Consider the following 16,824-nt stretch of genomic DNA (forward strand, 5'->3'; position numbering starts at 1 on the left):
TATAGCTGCATGAATACGAAAGATGCGATGCGGAAAAGACTCGCTCATGGCTATGCACTCGATGCTCCAACTTCCGTGAGACTGAAACCGAAATCGCAAATGAGGAAATCATCCACCCGGTCTCATTCCCAGTAGTATGAGTACATGTCTATGCCGACAAACTCGTCGGCGTAGGATTTGGCGGCTTGCTCGCCACCTGCACCCGCGCAGACAATCAGAGGCAAAAAGTGCTCTGCGCGACCGCGCGGATGCATGTCGTAAGAGGCGGGAAAGTTTCTCCAACCTGCAAGCTTCCTTTCCCGCTCCTCAACGTTGGGTTCTTTTGTCGCATCGGTTACGGCGTTGCTCCACGCATCACTGCGAGCCCTGAATGCCGGCTCCATGGTGATGCCACTAAACATATGGCGGAGGTTGTGCAAAGTGGCGAAACCAGAACCGACAATGGCGACATTTTGCTCTCTGAGCTTTGCGAGGGCACGTCCCATCTTGAAGTGGTCGTGGGGGTCCTCAGAGTCCAAGACGGATACTTGGACAATGGGGATATCGGCCTTGGGATTTATCAGGAGCATGGGAATGAAGACGCCATGGTCCCATCCTACGACTGTCAACAAATTCAGTCTTCCAAGGATGGTTGTCTCCCTTACCTCTCTCCTCGTCGAATTCAGGCTGCAGTCCCACGTTTGAAAAAGCGTCTGCCACGTCTTTGGCAACGTCGGGCGAACCCGGGGCGTCGTACTTGATCTCGTAACTCTCTGGTGGGAAGCCGTAGTAGTCGTATAAAAGGCCATGCCTTTTGGCGCTCGATATGGTGGGATTTCTTGCAGACCAGTGGGCGGTGACGAGTACTATTGCGCGCGGTGCTTCGGATGTTCCGAGTTTCAAAATGTCGGGGACTTTTTCCTTCATGGACTTGACAAGAGCCGCATGGCTAGGGTCGCCAAGAATAGGCATGGGGCCGCCGCCGTGGGAAACGCAAATGACGGGTGCCATGGTTGGGGTAGTCTGATTTGAGACGAAACGAAAGGGTTGCTGTAGGCTGGCGGCGGCAATGGGCAAGGCAGCGTAGAGGTAGCGAAGGCTAGCGAAGAGAGACATGACGAAACCGAGGGGGTTTGGAGGATTCATATGTACATTGGGCCAGATTGCGCTCGTCGTCTGGATTTGAAAGATCGGAAGGCCATGGTTGAAACTTCCGGGTGACCAATCTTGAAGGCGGCGCGAGAGGAGCGGGCACCCATGAAGTGAGACGCGACTTGTTGTAATGCACCCGACGAGAGGGCGGAATGGCGCGAGGCTTTCCGCGGAACGGTTCCGAGCCTACCACCTCACCTCACCTTACCTTGCGAACACCAGCCAGGACCCAACCTCAACCAATACCATCGCTCTAGCATAAGCTGCACGTACAACAACAATGAATATTTGCAACACCCATCACGACATGTCTCGACCGAGCTTAGACCAGTTCAGGGCCTAATCCATGGATGGCTGTGCTGGCCGGCGACCGTGACTCGCGGCCACGACTTTCGGCTTTTCTGCCACCGGAAATTTGCCAGTTGGTTGACGTCGGAGCATCCACCGACGACCCGGACCAGACCAACCAGCCAGACAAAGAAAAGAAACATGCGAAATCCAGTGGCATGCGTCTCGTGCAGAAACGCAAAGCAAAAGTGCATCCATCGCGACAAGCCTCCGTGCGATCGCTGCCAAGCTGCCGGCAAGGCTGATGGCTGCCGATTTCCTCCTCCTGGCACATCTGCAATACACAGGCAGTCCAAGCGCCGCCGTCTATCGTCTCATCAGTCCACTGGCAATCGTGTCAATGGAGCTCTCGGTCAACCCCATTCGCCCTCGGACAGCAGTCTCCAGCTAGCATTCCCAAACGGGCTCGACACGTCGCTGAACGACGTCGACCCTTTCAACCTGCTGACCGATGAGGTGAAGAAGAGCTACCTACGCTGCTCGTACAAGTGGTGCTTTCATCACACGCCGACCTTTTTGAATCGCGTCATTGAAAAGTCCCTCGACCCTTGGATTTCTTGGTCAATTCTGGCCCTTGCCGTTAGGTAGGCTCATCAGGTCGCTGGAGCCATAGCTCCGTCTACATCGTCCTCACGCTGCACAGGTTCAGCCGTCATGGTCCGGGCCCCTACGCGACTCCCACAGAGGCCAGCAACGCCTTTGCTGCTCATGCCAGGCAGATCCTCCAGCTCGAATTGGAGATTCCAAGCATCTCACGCATTCAGGCTCTCCTCATGCTGACTGGCCACGACTGGGGCGCCGGCAATGGTCGAAGAGCTTGGTTTTATCTGGGTATGGCCATCCGCATGGTGCAGATACTCAATTTGTGCGAGGAGCATTCGTTCCAGGAGACCACTGTCCCGACAGCTGAAGAGTTCATCGAAGCTGAGGAGCGCAGGCGAACAGCCTGGACATGCTTCCTCATGGACAGTCTCTTGAGCGGAGGCAAGGGCCGAAAGCGCTCACTCTCTTCTGTCGACATGCGTATCCAGCTGCCCTGTGAGAATGACATGTACATATTCGGGGAGCCGGTCCAGTGCGAGCGAATTGACCGCTCCTCGAATCCCCTTTTGTCCATGATTCCAACAGGTTCCACGGGCATGATAGGCTACAGCCTGCGCGTGGCCGATGTTTGGGGCGAGGTTGCGCATTGGGCTTGTTCCAAGACCGTCAACGATGAGCTGCCTTGGGATATCTCGTCGAGATTCAACCAGCTCTCCACCTCGCTTCAGACATGGGTCAATTCACTTCCGAAAAGGCTTCAGTACAGCATTCGAACACTGGAAGCACACAATGCGCTGGAGCAAGGGCAGGCATTTTGCTACATGCACTGTATCCACTTTATGAGTCTCATGTTCCTCCATCGCGCCTATCTACCCGTTCTGGGGCCGTCCGCAGACGCTTCGGCGAATTCCTCCGCCACGAGCGAAGAGAACAGAGATGCCTGGCTTCTGTGGCGTAAGACATCGCGAAAACAGCTCTTCCAAGTCGCGACCACAGTGTGCGACATGGTCAACGAAATGGTCTCTTTTGGCAGCTTCTTTCTCAGGGGTCTGGTACCTTGGGTCGGCTTCACCATTTACGAAGCTGTTGGCGTCATTGTGTATCGAGCCAACTTCCATTTCGACGAGGAGGACGACATGGGTAATGTCATTGACGACGACAAGGAGAGAATCGTCCGCGGGTGTAGCTTCCTCAAGGACATGAAGGAGCAATGGCCCATGGCTCAACAATGGGTGAATATAGTCCGTCTGTAACAGGGTTGATGATGCTGACCGAGAAAGTTTGAAACGGTGAAGCGCATGCAAGCCTGCTATCGCAGAGTACGCAATGAAGGCGGTGGCAGCATTCCAGAAACGGAGCAACGAACAATCCGAAACGCCATAGTCGACTATGGGGCTCTCCAGCCGTCACCAGTGCAGGCAGAAGACGAAGTCAACACCCCGGCGGCTTCAAACGTAATTGAATCCCTTCCCACTCACTCTCGTATCGAGAAGAAAAGCTGACCTTTGACCTCCATCATCAGCGGCCATCTCTCTCAACCGCCCCAAGCAACAACACAACCACTCCAGCAAACACCACCGCCGCAACAGCGCCAGCAGCCGACCAGCCCCAGACAGGCCCTCCCTCGCGCACCTACTCGCCGCTACCGCAGCTCCCAGACGACGACGCTTTCTTCGAAGGCGACTGGTCCACCTTTGACGACGTCGCGCTGCAAAACGCAGACCTCGACGCCCTGTTCCTCAACGCGACGCAAGAGTTTTGGGGCGCGTTTCCCGGCGAGGTCGGCTACTTTGATCCGTCGCCTCCTTCCGGCCCGGACTTTAGCGGCATGTGGAGGAGTTGACGACTATGCACTGGTCTGACTTGTACATATAGTGTCTTCTTCTTGACATCTTCAGCGGCTGGCGCGGTAGTCGGTGCTGGCAATCTCACTGCTGCACGCGGTTGGGACGGTGGGCTTGGTCGGTGTATCAGGCTATCTGACAAGTAAACTCAAATCTCACTCTTTGATATCGCAATGGCGGCACTTCGTTGGCATCGCACCTCTCGCCTCGTTCGGACGTTTCGGAACCGCCGCTGCCCGAGAGAAAATGAGAACTGCAGCAGTCTCTTTCGGCCCAGAAGAGTCCAGCCCCAACGGATGATTCATCTTCTGGCCTTTCAAATCTGCCGTGTGTCAAGAGTGAGCTCACGACACGAGATCAGGTCGAACCTGCAGCCAGAGTAGTCAGCCCGGAACCTTCTTTGGCAGACCGACGGCTCCAGCAGCTGAGCTGCAAGCTCAACCATACGCAACGAAGGTAAAGTCAGCAACTGCGTGGGGAGCGAGACACGTTGAAGCCGCACTTCCGCGCCTCCAGCACTCGGTCGACGCAGTGCTTTTCCACTCGACTGCTCAGGAGCAAATAAGACGTCTCCCCATTGCGCTGACCGTCCGTGCCGCACACAGTAGAGGTCTGATTCGGCGCCGGCATGGGACGCAACGGCGTGGGGAGCAAGACGCGCTGAAGCCGCAAGTCTACACCGTTGACCGATTACTTTTCCCTTTCGACGGCCCAGGAGCAAATAAGACGTCTTTTCATGTCGCTGACCGTCCACGCCGCAAACAGGAGAGGTCCGATTCGACGCAGTGATAGAACGCAACGGCGCGGGGACCAAGGCGCGCTGAAGCCGCATCTGCGCCTGCAGCACTCCGTCAACGCATTGCTTTTCCACTCGACGGCTGGGAGCAAATGAGACGTGGTCCCATCGCGCTGACCGCCCACGCCGCAAACAGGAAAAGTGCGATTCGACATTTCATTTCTGCTTCGATGCAAAGACGGGCCCGCCCGTGTTTTGGCGTGGCAAAAGCACGCTGTGAGACATGTTGGATATGCAGGGACCAGGAGAGGAAGCCGGTGAGTTGCTTTTTGCTTTGCCGTCTTCAGCCCTGCGCTCCCCATCGCAGAGCAGACGAATCTAGACTGTGCCAAGTGGAGAAGGGAGCACTCAGCTGCAGAGGGGAAGCATGCGGCTACTACCGTTTGTAGTGACGGGAAGCGTTCGAGCCATCATCGAGAGGGTTGAAGCGGCATGCGCAATGGCATGCGTATTTGGATTTCAGCTTCATCGCTGGCGTCTATTGGCGGTGAAGGGTGGCCATGAGTTTGGACAATGGAAGAAGAAAGAAGTTACTAGGGTGTGTAAGGAAACAAGGAGAAACAGGAACATCGGTCGAGGTCTTGTCTTGATTACCAAGCTGCACATCCATCAGACCCTGCGTGCGTGCATGCATGCAGTCTGGCGGTGGTACTCTCCGCAATGTTTTTGTGCAAGGAAGGATATTCAACGTGGGCGAACAAGAAAAAAAAATAAGCCTCGAGCTCATCATGTAGAGCAACGAACAAGGGAAAAAAGCGCCTCCAATACCGGGGTGGGCAATGCAAACAACGCCACGGACGCCTTCCACGCCCAGATTGAGGACCGCGTGAGAAAAGCCTCCATCCCAAACACTGCTCCACCATGACCCGTGCCTCTTCGCGGCCTGCGGCACGCTGCTATACGGCGGACGCCACAGCTGCGGTCCTACGTCCGACGCAGAAAATCGCCTTCCGTCGCGGCCGCGGACGCTCACCTCAGCTCTGTCAGCCACCGCGCATCACCACGTGATGACAGCCCACTCCACGTACTCTTTCACCTGTGCAACTCATTCGACTTCTTGCGGTCGAGTCGGCGATTCACCGCGCCGAGGACGACCTTGAGAATGCCTTCCGCATTCAGCTCCGCGTCGTCGTTGCCCAAAAACGGCACCGTGTCCACCATATCGCGCACGTCTTCGCCGGCCAGCTCGGCCAGGCCGTCGTCCAGCTGCTTCAGGTGCTCGCGCGCCTCGGGCTCGCGGCCGACTTGGAAGAATTGGATGCCGACTTGCCAGGCGGGCGCGTCGGCCCGGTCCAGCTTCTTGGCCGCGCTGATGATGACGCTCTCGACGTCGTCGCTCGGAACGCCGTCGGTGATGACGATGATGTTGAGTGGCTTGACGCCGTCCAGGTTGGCAGCGCAGCGGGCGAGGTAGGGGCGAAGGATCTGGTTGAGCTTTTGGCCTGTCGGCGTGCCGCCGCGAGGTCGGACCGTGGAGAAGATTTCGGTTACTGTCGACGGTACCGTCACGTTGTGGTGGAATTCCGAGTCGGGCGCGTTGAGGAAGTAGATGTCGATTCCGTCCGCATCGTGTGCCGTGCAGATGGGCGTGATCGTTTCGAGCGCCTGCGCCGTTTCTCGCCAACTGCGACCGGCCATGGATCCCGAGTCATCGATTAGGAATACAGTGTCGAAGCTGGCGAGGAATGAGAATCGGTCATCGCGTGCAGACGAGGTTGAGAGGCGCGGCTCTGCCGGCTCGGGGACGGTCATGTGTGTAGGCATGGCTTGCGGTGTGTATGCAGGCGGAGGCTCGTTCACTGGGGACGCATTAGTTTTGTAATCACTTTGATGTCCGAGGGAGCCTACCAGGACGGCGTGTTGGTGGCGAAGTCGTGGTGAACGGGTTGGGATCCTCATGCTCTTGAACGCTTCCGGACCGCGTCGACTTGAAGCTCATGACCCTGCTCAGCCTCGAATCACTCCTGTCACCCTTGTCGCCGCTCTTGGAGAATTTGTTCCGCAGGCTGCCGAGGATGGATTGCCTTCGCTCCATAACGATGTTTGGGTTATATGTGCAAGTTGAGTGTGAGTGGTCAAAGACGGTGTCGGTGGGGTCGAGGAAGGTGCAAATGGCCGCTACCGTCATTGGTGGTTAGATGATCTCGCTTGCAAACGGCGCTTGGGATTGCTTTTTCTTGTAACCAGGAACCGGTCTTTGCCAACGTTCCCAACGAGAGTTTCACGCAGCAAAGTCGATTTGGACTCATGACATACATTGAGAAACAGCTCCAACTTTTATAGAGCCCCGGCTCAAAGTCTATTCTGCCTTGAGGAACGACTGTCGCCTCTTTCTCATTGCCACAGAGGCAGTGTTGAAATGATGTAGTAGGAATGACTAGAGGCGTTCTTGTCGAGGCTTGTTGCAGCCTTGTGCGGGCTGTTGGCGTACAACCAGAGGGCTGAGTTGGCTTCGCTTGTCGTCTGCGTGGGCCCTATCGATCCATCAAGCCTGCTGCGCCCCCTCCTTGACCAGACAACGTTCCCACGTGACGCCGAATTCCCATTCCAGCGACGTCAGTCTCAGCTTCCTTTGTCCCCGTCGTGTAACATGCCGTCTCGGCTTGTGCAAGATTCACCAAGGACGGGATTCGGGGCGTTTGCCGGGGAGAAACATCGGGGTGCGATTCAGCGTCTCCATGGCACCGTCGCCAGTCCAGTCTCGCTGTGCCGCCATGAACAAGTCTCTTGGCGCATGTCGAAGTCTACAATTATGTTCGCTTGTTCGCAACGCGTTTCCCTTGGTCCACATCACAGTCGGTTTGGAAAGCGACCACGCGTAGGAACCCCGCCGATCTCTCCAGCATTCGCCGCAGATGCCAATGTCATTAGTGGAGGAATCGACCATGGAGTGAACGAGCAGGAGTAAAGGGAGCATTCTTTCCCTAAGACCGCAGTGGGCATGGTTTTGGTCGATTTGGTATTCGGGACATTGCCGCAAGTTGTCCAAAAGCTTTGAAATATCGCCCTCGTAACCGTTGGTGCCATCCGATCTTGAAATTCTACTTTCGAAGCGGAGTGTCCCAATCTTACCCAGGAAGCGGATCATCTGCCCCAGTTGGTACAGGTCGCACTGGGCAGACGAATCGTACCCTAGTTTGCACTGGCGCTGAGTTGACGAGTATATAGACACAAAATGAAGTTGTAGAGAGCTAATTGTTTCGAGCACGGCTTGTCGGCGAAAGAATAATTCATCTAAATGTCGTCAACAGAAATTTGGTGATGGGTTAGATGGGAATTGAGAGTTTACCCTCGATGATGCCCGGAAGATCGGTCCACAACGCAGCCCCTTCTTCTTCTTGTTCTTCTTCAAAACCAGCCTTCCATCGTCCAGAGCCCTGAATAATCAGTCTCTTGCTGTTTTGTCTAACCCAGGGCGGATAGTCTAAGAGAACGCCGATCAAAAGCCTTTGGCGTATGCGTTCCTCTGTCGAAGCAGAGAATCCTTTGGTCTTGATCTTCATGTCTATCAGTGAAAGATATTTCTGCTTTTGAACAAGGGCAGCGAAGATAGGCAAAGAATCGAAGCGATCCGCCAGCACGCAGAGGTTGGCCAGATTGGTGAGCGGAGGAGGCTCCTTGCCCAGACTCGAACCATGCAGGACCCGAAGAAAGTCGGCCATCAGAAACTTTATGGAGCTGACGCGTGATATCCGTCCAACATCGACGATTGTGACGTCTGGAAGGCTTTCGGCGGGGACTTCGATCATGCGTGGATTGCATATTCGCAGCTTCTCGAGCTGTTTGGCAACTCTGACCCCTTCGTTGAAAGTTGGACCGAGCAGATTGTCAAAGTATGTGGATGCTCCACGCAGACGGCTGGCATCGACGCGATACAGGAAGCCTTCCTGACCCTCATCCTCCTTGACCCGAAGAAGCAAATCACCGTCGGGCGCAATGACAGTGACTGCTGACTCGTTCTGTTTTTCTGGGGTGGCGGAGGAAGAAGCCGTAGGCACAGGTGGAGGCGGGGAGCCAAATAGAGAGGGACGTGTCATGCTGGAGGCTGTTGTTGGAACTAGCGGGGGCTATGTCGACGAAGGATGCGCGTTGTGCTGCGAGGACAAGTGGTGGGGCATCGAGCTAAGGAAAGATGCTGCGGAGAGATGGCGATGCTGAGAAGAGACGGAAACGATTCATGGATACGGCCAGTTCATGATGGTGGTGAGAAAGTGCGAAAGAGATGCTGGAGATGGTCACGTCGGAGGCAACTGCAGTCAGTGGAGTCGGGTCGTGTGCTGAGGCCCGTGCACGGACGGAGGAAAAACGGACGTCATGTTGGTGGCTCCCGTCGTTCGGCACCACCGAAACCTATGTCTCCTCATCAACATCGCGTCTGCTCCATCGCTTCACGTTCAAGTCCACAGCAAGTCTGAAGAAGCTCCTCTCATTGAACCATTTACAGTTCAGCTGCAACTTATTTACCGACCTGGAAAGACCCCTCGACAAAGCCACCCTTGCATGCTTCCGAAATATCCCACCAAACGCCAATCATTGCAGTCATCATCGCCCCGGTGATTCCCTGGATCGTCCTCACACCAGACTGGAAAGCCTAGATCCTTATCTCCCGCACGGCCTCTGTGGGTGACGCTTCCTCATCCAGTTTCGTTGTCGAAAAGAAGGCGCTCGCTCGCTTCGACCATGATCCGTTCAATTCCTTGCTCCCTTCCCTGCTGCTGCCGCTGCCAGTGTCATACTGGATAGGCGAGGGCGCAAGGAATGGAAGATGGCCGTTCTGCTCGGTGTAGCGCATAACACCAAAAGCAAGGATGATGGAGAGCCAGTACAGGTTGTATGAGATGACGGACCCGTAGGTAGCGGAATTTTGCCAACCCAAGATCGCGTTGAAGATGCCCCAGCCGCCACCGCCGTTGATCTCTGGGTTGCAACACTGGACAGTTGTTAGCGCGTTGACCCGGTTGTACGTCGATGCTGTACTTACATTCACATGCCAAACGCTTTGCCTAATGTCGTATGAACCTGGTCCAGAACCATTCTCGGCAGCATCACCCCCTGTCAGTTTAACCCAGGTGTGCTGCTGAAAGCTCCACACAGCTTTTGAAAACAGACCGGCAGCCACCAAATACAGGAGGCACGTCGAAATGACGAGGAAGATTTGGAGAGACGTTTCGAGTCCACCTCTGGTGGTTCTGGTCAGCTTGCATCTTCGATTCCATGAGAGACAACTCACCTGTAAATCAAGTAGCCAATCAAGCAGCCAGCAGTCAATCCACATATGACGGCCAATGGGAAGCTCTCGGCAGGCAACCCCAGACCAACGCCACCAATGAAGACGACCGCTTCGAGCCCCTCGCGCAGGACGGTTACGAAGGGGAGGATGAACATGGCGTACTTCTCGGCCCACTGCTTCATCCGAGTGGCGGCAGGGTCTTTGCGATGATCCCTTGCCTCGAGGGCCTTTGCAAGCTTGACCTTCCACTTGTCCTGCAGCTTGGAGACGCGCAGGAGGGCAGCGCCCATGATGGTGATGATGATGGCGGCGACGAGGCCGAAAACGCCCTCCCACAGGTCCTCGGTCTTTGAAAAGTACTCCTTCCCGAGGCCGTAAAAGGCGCCAATCATGCCCGCGCCGACAACGAGGCAGATGGCCAAGCCCAACCCTACTCCGAACCATACCTGCATCAAAGTCAGTCAGATGAGAGCGATTGAAGGGAGGGAAGTACTTGCCTGGCGAACCAGTTGTTTGTGTGTTCTAGGGTCATGATCGCCGAGGGACTGCTTGAGAAAGGAAAGCAGAACGGACACGATGATGCTCGTCTCCAGGCATTCGCGCATGCAAATGAAAAAGACTGTGGTGGTAAATTAGCAGCAGCAATACAGACGGCAGAGGTGGGCAGAGAGGTTTACTGGGCACGGCGAAGACGTTGACCATTGTGACGGCTTAGGCAAAGGAGGCAAAGGCGAAGGTCATGGCATGCACGGTGCAAACAAAGTGGAGAGAACGAGGGGCACCTCTTTTTTAAGAATAGACACGTCTGGGAGCAGACTACCAAGGTAACCTGACTTGACTGCAGGGACTAGCCGGGTCTGTGCTCTCGAAGAGGGAAGCTTGGCCTAAGGCTTGGTTTGGTGGTCCTGTCCTTTTGGCTGCACTTCCTCCTTCAGCTGCTCCCCCCCCCACTTGCAGCGACGGACTTCTCCACCCTCGTCTCCACGCCGGATCGTCCGCCTGAGATGCATCCTGCGAGCTCATGACCATCGACCTGGCCTCGTCGTCGCTCACCACCCCCGGCAAAGTCATGCACGCCTCGAGCAGGTGGGTGCTTTTTAACAGGCGGCTGGATGCGCGGCACCCTTCCCTGTCCCGCCCGCCACCGCCAGACTCCAGCCAAGACGACGCCCAAAACGAAATAAAATATCTCGCCCTCGACAGAAGCCGGCGCGTCAAACTCCACATCGGGCCAGGATTGGAATGCGTCACGAATCACAATCCTGAGCCACCAGACCGGGGCCTGCCGTGTGTCAAGTCTGAACCGCCTCAGCCGTGCTCCCGTCCCGCTCGCCGCCCTCTTTGTTTGGAGGCCCAGTCTTTATTTGCTTCTTATCAGATGCCTATGCCCTCCTTTTTCTTCTTCGCCGAATCTCGTCCAGCTGGTCAGCCCCGAGCTCCTGCGTTTGCTACCATCTCGTCCGCATGGCTGACGCGCACCAAGACTAAATCCCACCCGTCATATCCTTCAATCACATCACGCCGCTCCCACGCCCCTCCGCATCCCTTCTTGTTCTAGCTCCAAAGGTCCTCTCGCTCCATCTAGCAGCCAATGCGCCGCATTGCTGCAAGTATATGAGGTCTACCCTCCACTTTTCCTATCAGAGCACGGGTCTGCTCCACTCCACTCATCATGGCCCCGTTTGTACTCTTCCTCCTCGCTGCTGCGCTCTGCGCAAACGCTGCTTCGGTGACCTTTGACTGGAACGTTACTTGGACCACGGCCGACCCTGACCGCCAACACAAACGTCAGGTCATTGGCATCAACAATCAATGGCCCCCGCCACCAATGGTCGTCACCAAGGGCGACAATGTCATTGTCCACGTTAACAACCAGCTGGTCAATGAAAGCACCAGTCTGCACTTTCATGGCATTTACATGACTGGGACACCACATATGGATGGTCCTGTTGGCGCCTCTCAGTGCGCCATTGCCCCAGGCAGCAGCTTCACCTACAATTTTACCGTAAGTCATTGCATCAGGAAGTAGACTCGCTTAGCTCTAACATGCTCAGGCAAACCAAACCGGTACCTACTGGTATGGACGCTGTCCGACTTTGAATCACGGGATTGCTAACCCCCGCCAGGTACCACAGCCATGTTCGTGGCCAGTACCCAGATGGACTTCGGGCTCCTTTGATTATCAAGGACCCAGAACATCCATACAAGGACCAATTCGATGAGGAAGTTGTTCTTACGCTTTCGGACTGGTACCACGACCGCATGCCTCAACTTCTCAAGAGCTTCTTGAGCGCAACAAACCCGACTGGCGCTGAACCTGTTCCCAATTCGGCTCTCATCAACGAAACGCAAAACCTCACTTTTGCCATGAGCCCTGGGAAAAGGTACATGTTCCGCATTATCAACATGGGCGCTTTTGCTCCGCAGTATTTCTGGTTCGAGGGCCATACCATGAAGATTGTCGAGGTCGACGGGATCTACACGGATCCAGCCGAAGCCGACAGAATCTATGTCACACCCGCTCAGCGATACAGCGTGATTATTGAAGCGAAAAATGACACAAACTCCAACTTTGCTTTTGTCGGAAGCATGGACGAGGTGGGTGCTGCCGTGCAACATTGATCGGCTGTGGCTGACGGGGCGCAGGAGCTTTTCGATACTGTCCCATCGACGCTGAACAACAATGTCACGGGTTGGCTCGTGTATGAGCCAACCAACAATTTACCAGCTGCGCAGGTCGTGTCGGACTACGATGCTTTCGATGACTTCAAGCTCGTACCCCAGGACAAGATGAAGCTTCTCGATCAAATTGACCATTCTTTCACCCTCAACATGAAGATGGACAATCTTGGAGATGGCGCAAACTAGTAAGATCCTTGCTTGAAAAAAGCATTTAGGACTATCGCTGATCAACACAGCGCCTTCTTCAACGATGTCACCTATGTGGCGCCCAAGGTCCCGACGCTGTATACGGCCCTGACTTCCGGAAACTTCTCAACCAATGCCCTTATCTATGGCAACAACACCAACGCTTTTGTCCTCAAGGAGGGAGAGACGGTCGAAATCATTCTCAACAACAATGACCCAGGAAAACATCCATTTCACCTCCACGGGCATGCCTTCCAAGCCGTGGTCCGCTCTGCCGAAGGCGCTGGCAATTTTGCCAATAATGAGACTGTCCCCGAGGTCCCAATGCGGCGCGACACCTTCCATGTCCGGCCCAACGGAAACATTGTCCTGCGCTTCCGAGCCGACAATCCTGGAGTCTGGCTCTTTCACTGCCATTTGGAATGGTGAGTACTCATCCTGCAACTTATTTGCTTATTCATGCAGCAGCGAGGGAGTGCATTGGGCCGCCACAGCGCCACTGTGCTCCCATGCTGCACGACATGTTTGCCCGCTTGTCCGAACCCATGCCTAATCTAGACCGCGTCTGACTTTGGACAGGCATGTCGCTTCCGGTTTGATTGCGACTATGATCGAGTCCCCTCTGCAGCTTCAATCGCTCCTTGACGGCGGCAAGGCCATTCCTCAAGACCATTACGCCGCTTGCGCCGCCAATGATCCGCCTGTCCCCACTGCAGGCAATGCGGCAGGCAACACTGTCGACTTGCTCGACTTGACAGGCCAAAACACGAGTCCCGCACCTCTTCCTTCGGGTTTCCAAACCAAGGGATGGGTAGCATTGGCGTTCAGTGCGCTCAGCGCCTTTCTTGGCATGGCAGCCGTTTGCTGGTACGGATTGGCACCGTTGAAGGGCGCAACGGGCACAGGGTGGGTGGCAGGGAAGGGTGTCAACTCTTCGGAGAGGCTAAGGTAGGAGATTGATTGGACAAAGAGGCCAGGTAGGGAACAGGAAAGAATCACCAGCTGCCACGCTGGTGGGTGACGATGATGACAGGGCCCGGCGCAAAAGACGTGGTGCTCATATCGACATGGACTGTCGACACCCAGATTTGCTTTCATTGACGAGCGATTACGACACTATCGGCAAAGGCGCATATGGTTCAGACGATTGGCGGTCCGGCGATCTGCATTTCCACTTCCCCTTCCAATTTCTTTTCTTTTTTTTTTTTTTTCACCCTCGCCGCTGTATCATCACTTCTTCCCCCAAGACGGCCACGGGCAGGGATGCCAACGAGCCGCCCCTCATCCATGCATACATGCATACTCGGTCATTCAATTCTACTGATCCTATTGTCAACCACAAAAGAGATAGTTTAATATTGGGAAAAAAGCGCATCTAGCCTGTACAAGCTATCATCAAGACCATCTCTTGATTTCAGACATTTACTCCATCCTAATCCTCATGCTTCTCATTCAACCGATTTCTTATCACTTTCCCTTTCCCTAGAGACCACCGCTCTCACGGAACCCCGTCGAGGTAGCAACCCGGCAAAAATAGCATCGCTCTTTCAGGCCACCTACAGGCATCAAGCAGCCAAACAAGCGGGCCGGCTCCTGGCCGCCTAGGCACTATTTTACCCTCACAACCCCAGCGACACCCCAGCCCGCGAACTCACCGCAACCCAACCTAAAATCCATGCAACGCGCACTCTTTTGCATGCGCATTTCAAGCATCGCCTGCCAAGACATCCCTGCTACGGTCGGGTATCGCCTGTCGGGAATCTCGTGCGTGCGAGCCGCGCCGGCTAGCACGAGGGAGAAGGCATTTGCTTGATGAGGCGCTCGCGCTTGAAGAGACGACGACGACAACAGCGATGACGAGACAGCACCGGGACCGGGACCGGGACTTGGGATGCTGCGGTTGGGCCCGACCGCCGCATGTGTCGCCGCGCGCTGAGCTATTTATGTAGCACGGTGTCAAAGTTGGTTTTGCTCCGACTGACTGGCTGGCTGGCTGCAGGTGTTGGTCGATGCGACTGCGGCTGTTGCTGGATACGATGCGAGTGAACCCAGATGTCTGAACTTGATGGCTGGGATATGCGAGGCTTGCTTCGATGCGGATCGCGGGATGGTCAAGAGATGGATATGTACCTCTGAAGTATCTGTCTTGTGCACCATGTTTCTTCCTTTTCTTTCATCCTTGACATTTGGCTATATCTTTTGCTGTATATCCACGCTTCCGCAGGCACTGCTAAATCTACATCTTCGTACGCAGCCATCTTTTCCCCGTCTCTCACCCCGTCGGTTGCATTTCCTCCAGAAACCGTCAGATGCTAGCCACATACCCACTATACCCCGCCTATAGTAGCTGTCCACGCACAAGACGCATGCATCTTCTCCAAGCGAGTCGGGCGTCCGTGTTCGCTCGCTTCCCTTGAGCCTTCTCCAATGTTCTTTCGTTCGCTCGCTGGCTCGCTCTTTCCTCGCTGCCCGCACCTCACCCCATCATCCGTCCGCTCCACTCTACTGCTCACTGCAATAGGCAAGCCCAGTTAGCGGCTTGGCCTGCATGCCTCCAGACATCGCTGTACGGCAGTAGACCGGACACAGGCACAGGCACAGCACACCACCCACCGCCAAACCCCGCCAGTGGCCAGCCAGCTAGCCAGCAGCAGCACAGCCCGCAAGAAGCCGCCAGAGCACGTGGAAGACATGACGGCTGTACTGGTGCTCGCCTGCTCTCCTGAACCAATTCATCCGGCCCGGCCCTCCCATCTCGATCTGCGTTGTAAGACGTCTCGCTGGTAGGGTGCGCCGCCCGTCCTCGATCGGCGATGGACGAGAAGAAAGGGGGAGGAGGTTGGGAAGACGAGATCAGCGCAGGTTCGCGTCGCGTCGCGCCGCTTCGCGCCGACCCGGATGCGCAGCTGCGTTGTGCTGGCTGGGGGGGTGGCGTGGGCTCAGTGGAGAGCAGTGAGCGAGGGGAACGAGGAAGAGGCGGTATTTGTTGGCTGTCTGTTTCACGCGGCGTTTCAGCGTCACGGGGGCTGGGTTGAAGAGGGCTGCGGGTAAGGTAGGTGATGTGGTGTTGATGGAGGGGCAAGTGAAACAGGGGTTGGAAAGGGGAGGTTGGGGGGGAGGTTGGTCGATCTTTGGAAGTATCGCGGATGAAGTGAGTGACGGTAGGGGATTGGTCGAGAAGGTCGAACGGTGCCTGGGGTTTGAGAGGTTGTTACCTTGTGGGTATGGGAGGGGGAAGAAGCGACAGGTGACAAAGTTTTGTTTCTTCCCCTTTCTCTGCCCCCTTGGTGCCAAATGTACATCACCTAGCCGCTGACGTACCTACCTTCCCTTTAATCACATGCAAAGAGGGATGCCTTGGGGAGGAGCTTTTGCCCCTTGCACTACCTTTTGAAGGGCTGCCCCCTGGTTGCGTTGTTGCGCTACCCCTGTCGCTTTCTCTACTGCCTCTCAGCCTTTCCCTGAATTCCATTCCCTACGTACATGTGCTGTTAATTGAAGAGATGAAATACTCCTCATCATCATTAGTAGCTTAAGCGTGAAGGCTGATTTCCTGTTCTCCGTCAGTGACACGAATCGGCCATGATTGCCCCTTTTCTGTCTTGACAAAAAATGGCACTTCTCCCTCCTGAGCCTCAGTGTGTCTCCACCCGCTGTTAGCACACTCTCTTGCGCTATATCCCCGTTTTAATCGGCGTGCGCATCACATCTGGGCGCGCAGCTCATCAACTGAGCCTCGGTACACAGCCGGCTGTCAAGTTTTCCATGATGGTCTCCGCAGAAACAGACGCACATACATCCTCTTACAAACCCATCAAGCGCTGCGCCGGGTCTGAAATTCTTGCACATCAAGAAGACAAACAGACCATACGCATCCTCCACCAACAAGTCAAAATCACCACACAGTCTCGCCCTTCACCGTCCATTAGCCAAACCAGAAAAGACATACATCTTGCTCTGTAGGCAGGCAAGTAGACAGACACGCAGCAAGACAGCCACGTGTACACACGCGCGTCCCGCAATGACTATGCTTCACTCTGCCACGCAAACGCCACGCCACTACA

At 55.4% G+C, this 16,824-nt stretch overlaps 7 protein-coding genes across 7 annotated transcripts; 3 read left to right on the top strand and 4 right to left on the bottom strand.

Annotated features, from left to right (window-relative positions):
• Positions 1–122: 122 nt before the first annotated feature.
• J3D65DRAFT_555811 (Extradiol ring-cleavage dioxygenase, class III enzyme, subunit B) lies at positions 123–990 on the bottom strand (the record flags this gene model as incomplete). The annotated part of the gene is made up of 2 exons (XM_066797245.1): positions 123–595; positions 645–990. 2 exons carry the CDS (start codon positions 988–990, stop codon positions 123–125), a joined length of 819 nt encoding a protein of 272 aa, XP_066653918.1.
• A 374-nt stretch (positions 991–1,364) lies between these two features.
• J3D65DRAFT_630404 (fungal-specific transcription factor domain-containing protein) lies at positions 1,365–4,051 on the top strand. Its single transcript, XM_066800830.1, has 4 exons — positions 1,365–2,063; positions 2,123–3,254; positions 3,303–3,476; positions 3,545–4,051. Exons 1-4 carry the CDS (start codon positions 1,621–1,623, stop codon positions 3,863–3,865), a joined length of 2,070 nt encoding a protein of 689 aa, XP_066653919.1. The 5' UTR covers positions 1,365–1,620; the 3' UTR covers positions 3,866–4,051.
• Positions 4,052–4,864: 813 nt separating this feature from the next.
• J3D65DRAFT_444332 (uncharacterized protein) lies at positions 4,865–5,611 on the top strand. Its single transcript, XM_066796275.1, has one exon. It carries the CDS (start codon positions 5,030–5,032, stop codon positions 5,525–5,527), a length of 498 nt encoding a protein of 165 aa, XP_066653920.1. The 5' UTR covers positions 4,865–5,029; the 3' UTR covers positions 5,528–5,611.
• On the bottom strand, positions 5,612–6,649 carry J3D65DRAFT_444333 (uncharacterized protein). Its single transcript, XM_066796276.1, has one exon. The coding sequence runs from the start codon at positions 6,559–6,561 to the stop codon at positions 5,695–5,697; it is 867 nt and encodes a 288-aa protein (XP_066653921.1). The 5' UTR covers positions 6,562–6,649; the 3' UTR covers positions 5,612–5,694.
• Positions 6,650–7,033: 384 nt separating this feature from the next.
• J3D65DRAFT_699684 (uncharacterized protein) lies at positions 7,034–8,699 on the bottom strand (the record flags this gene model as incomplete). The annotated part of the gene is made up of 2 exons (XM_066804067.1): positions 7,034–7,896; positions 7,952–8,699. 2 exons carry the CDS (start codon positions 8,697–8,699, stop codon positions 7,277–7,279), a joined length of 1,368 nt encoding a protein of 455 aa, XP_066653922.1. The 3' UTR covers positions 7,034–7,276.
• A 375-nt stretch (positions 8,700–9,074) lies between these two features.
• J3D65DRAFT_630413 (high-affinity iron ion transporter FtrA) lies at positions 9,075–10,660 on the bottom strand. Its single transcript, XM_066800831.1, has 5 exons — positions 10,570–10,660; positions 10,390–10,511; positions 9,893–10,338; positions 9,644–9,842; positions 9,075–9,592 (listed from the first exon to the last, which is right to left on the bottom strand). Exons 1-5 carry the CDS (start codon positions 10,592–10,594, stop codon positions 9,254–9,256), a joined length of 1,131 nt encoding a protein of 376 aa, XP_066653923.1. The 5' UTR covers positions 10,595–10,660; the 3' UTR covers positions 9,075–9,253.
• An 812-nt stretch (positions 10,661–11,472) lies between these two features.
• J3D65DRAFT_444527 (iron transport multicopper oxidase-like protein FET3) lies at positions 11,473–13,806 on the top strand. Its single transcript, XM_066796277.1, has 6 exons — positions 11,473–11,897; positions 11,947–11,969; positions 12,019–12,490; positions 12,539–12,759; positions 12,811–13,185; positions 13,340–13,806. Exons 1-6 carry the CDS (start codon positions 11,565–11,567, stop codon positions 13,710–13,712), a joined length of 1,797 nt encoding a protein of 598 aa, XP_066653924.1. The 5' UTR covers positions 11,473–11,564; the 3' UTR covers positions 13,713–13,806.
• The last annotated feature ends 3,018 nt before the right edge of the window (positions 13,807–16,824 follow it).

Source organism: Phyllosticta citribraziliensis (assembly GCF_038025025.1).
Source record: "Phyllosticta citribraziliensis strain CPC 17464 chromosome Unknown J3D65scaffold_8, whole genome shotgun sequence".
Taxonomy (NCBI): domain Eukaryota; kingdom Fungi; phylum Ascomycota; class Dothideomycetes; order Botryosphaeriales; family Phyllostictaceae; genus Phyllosticta; species Phyllosticta citribraziliensis.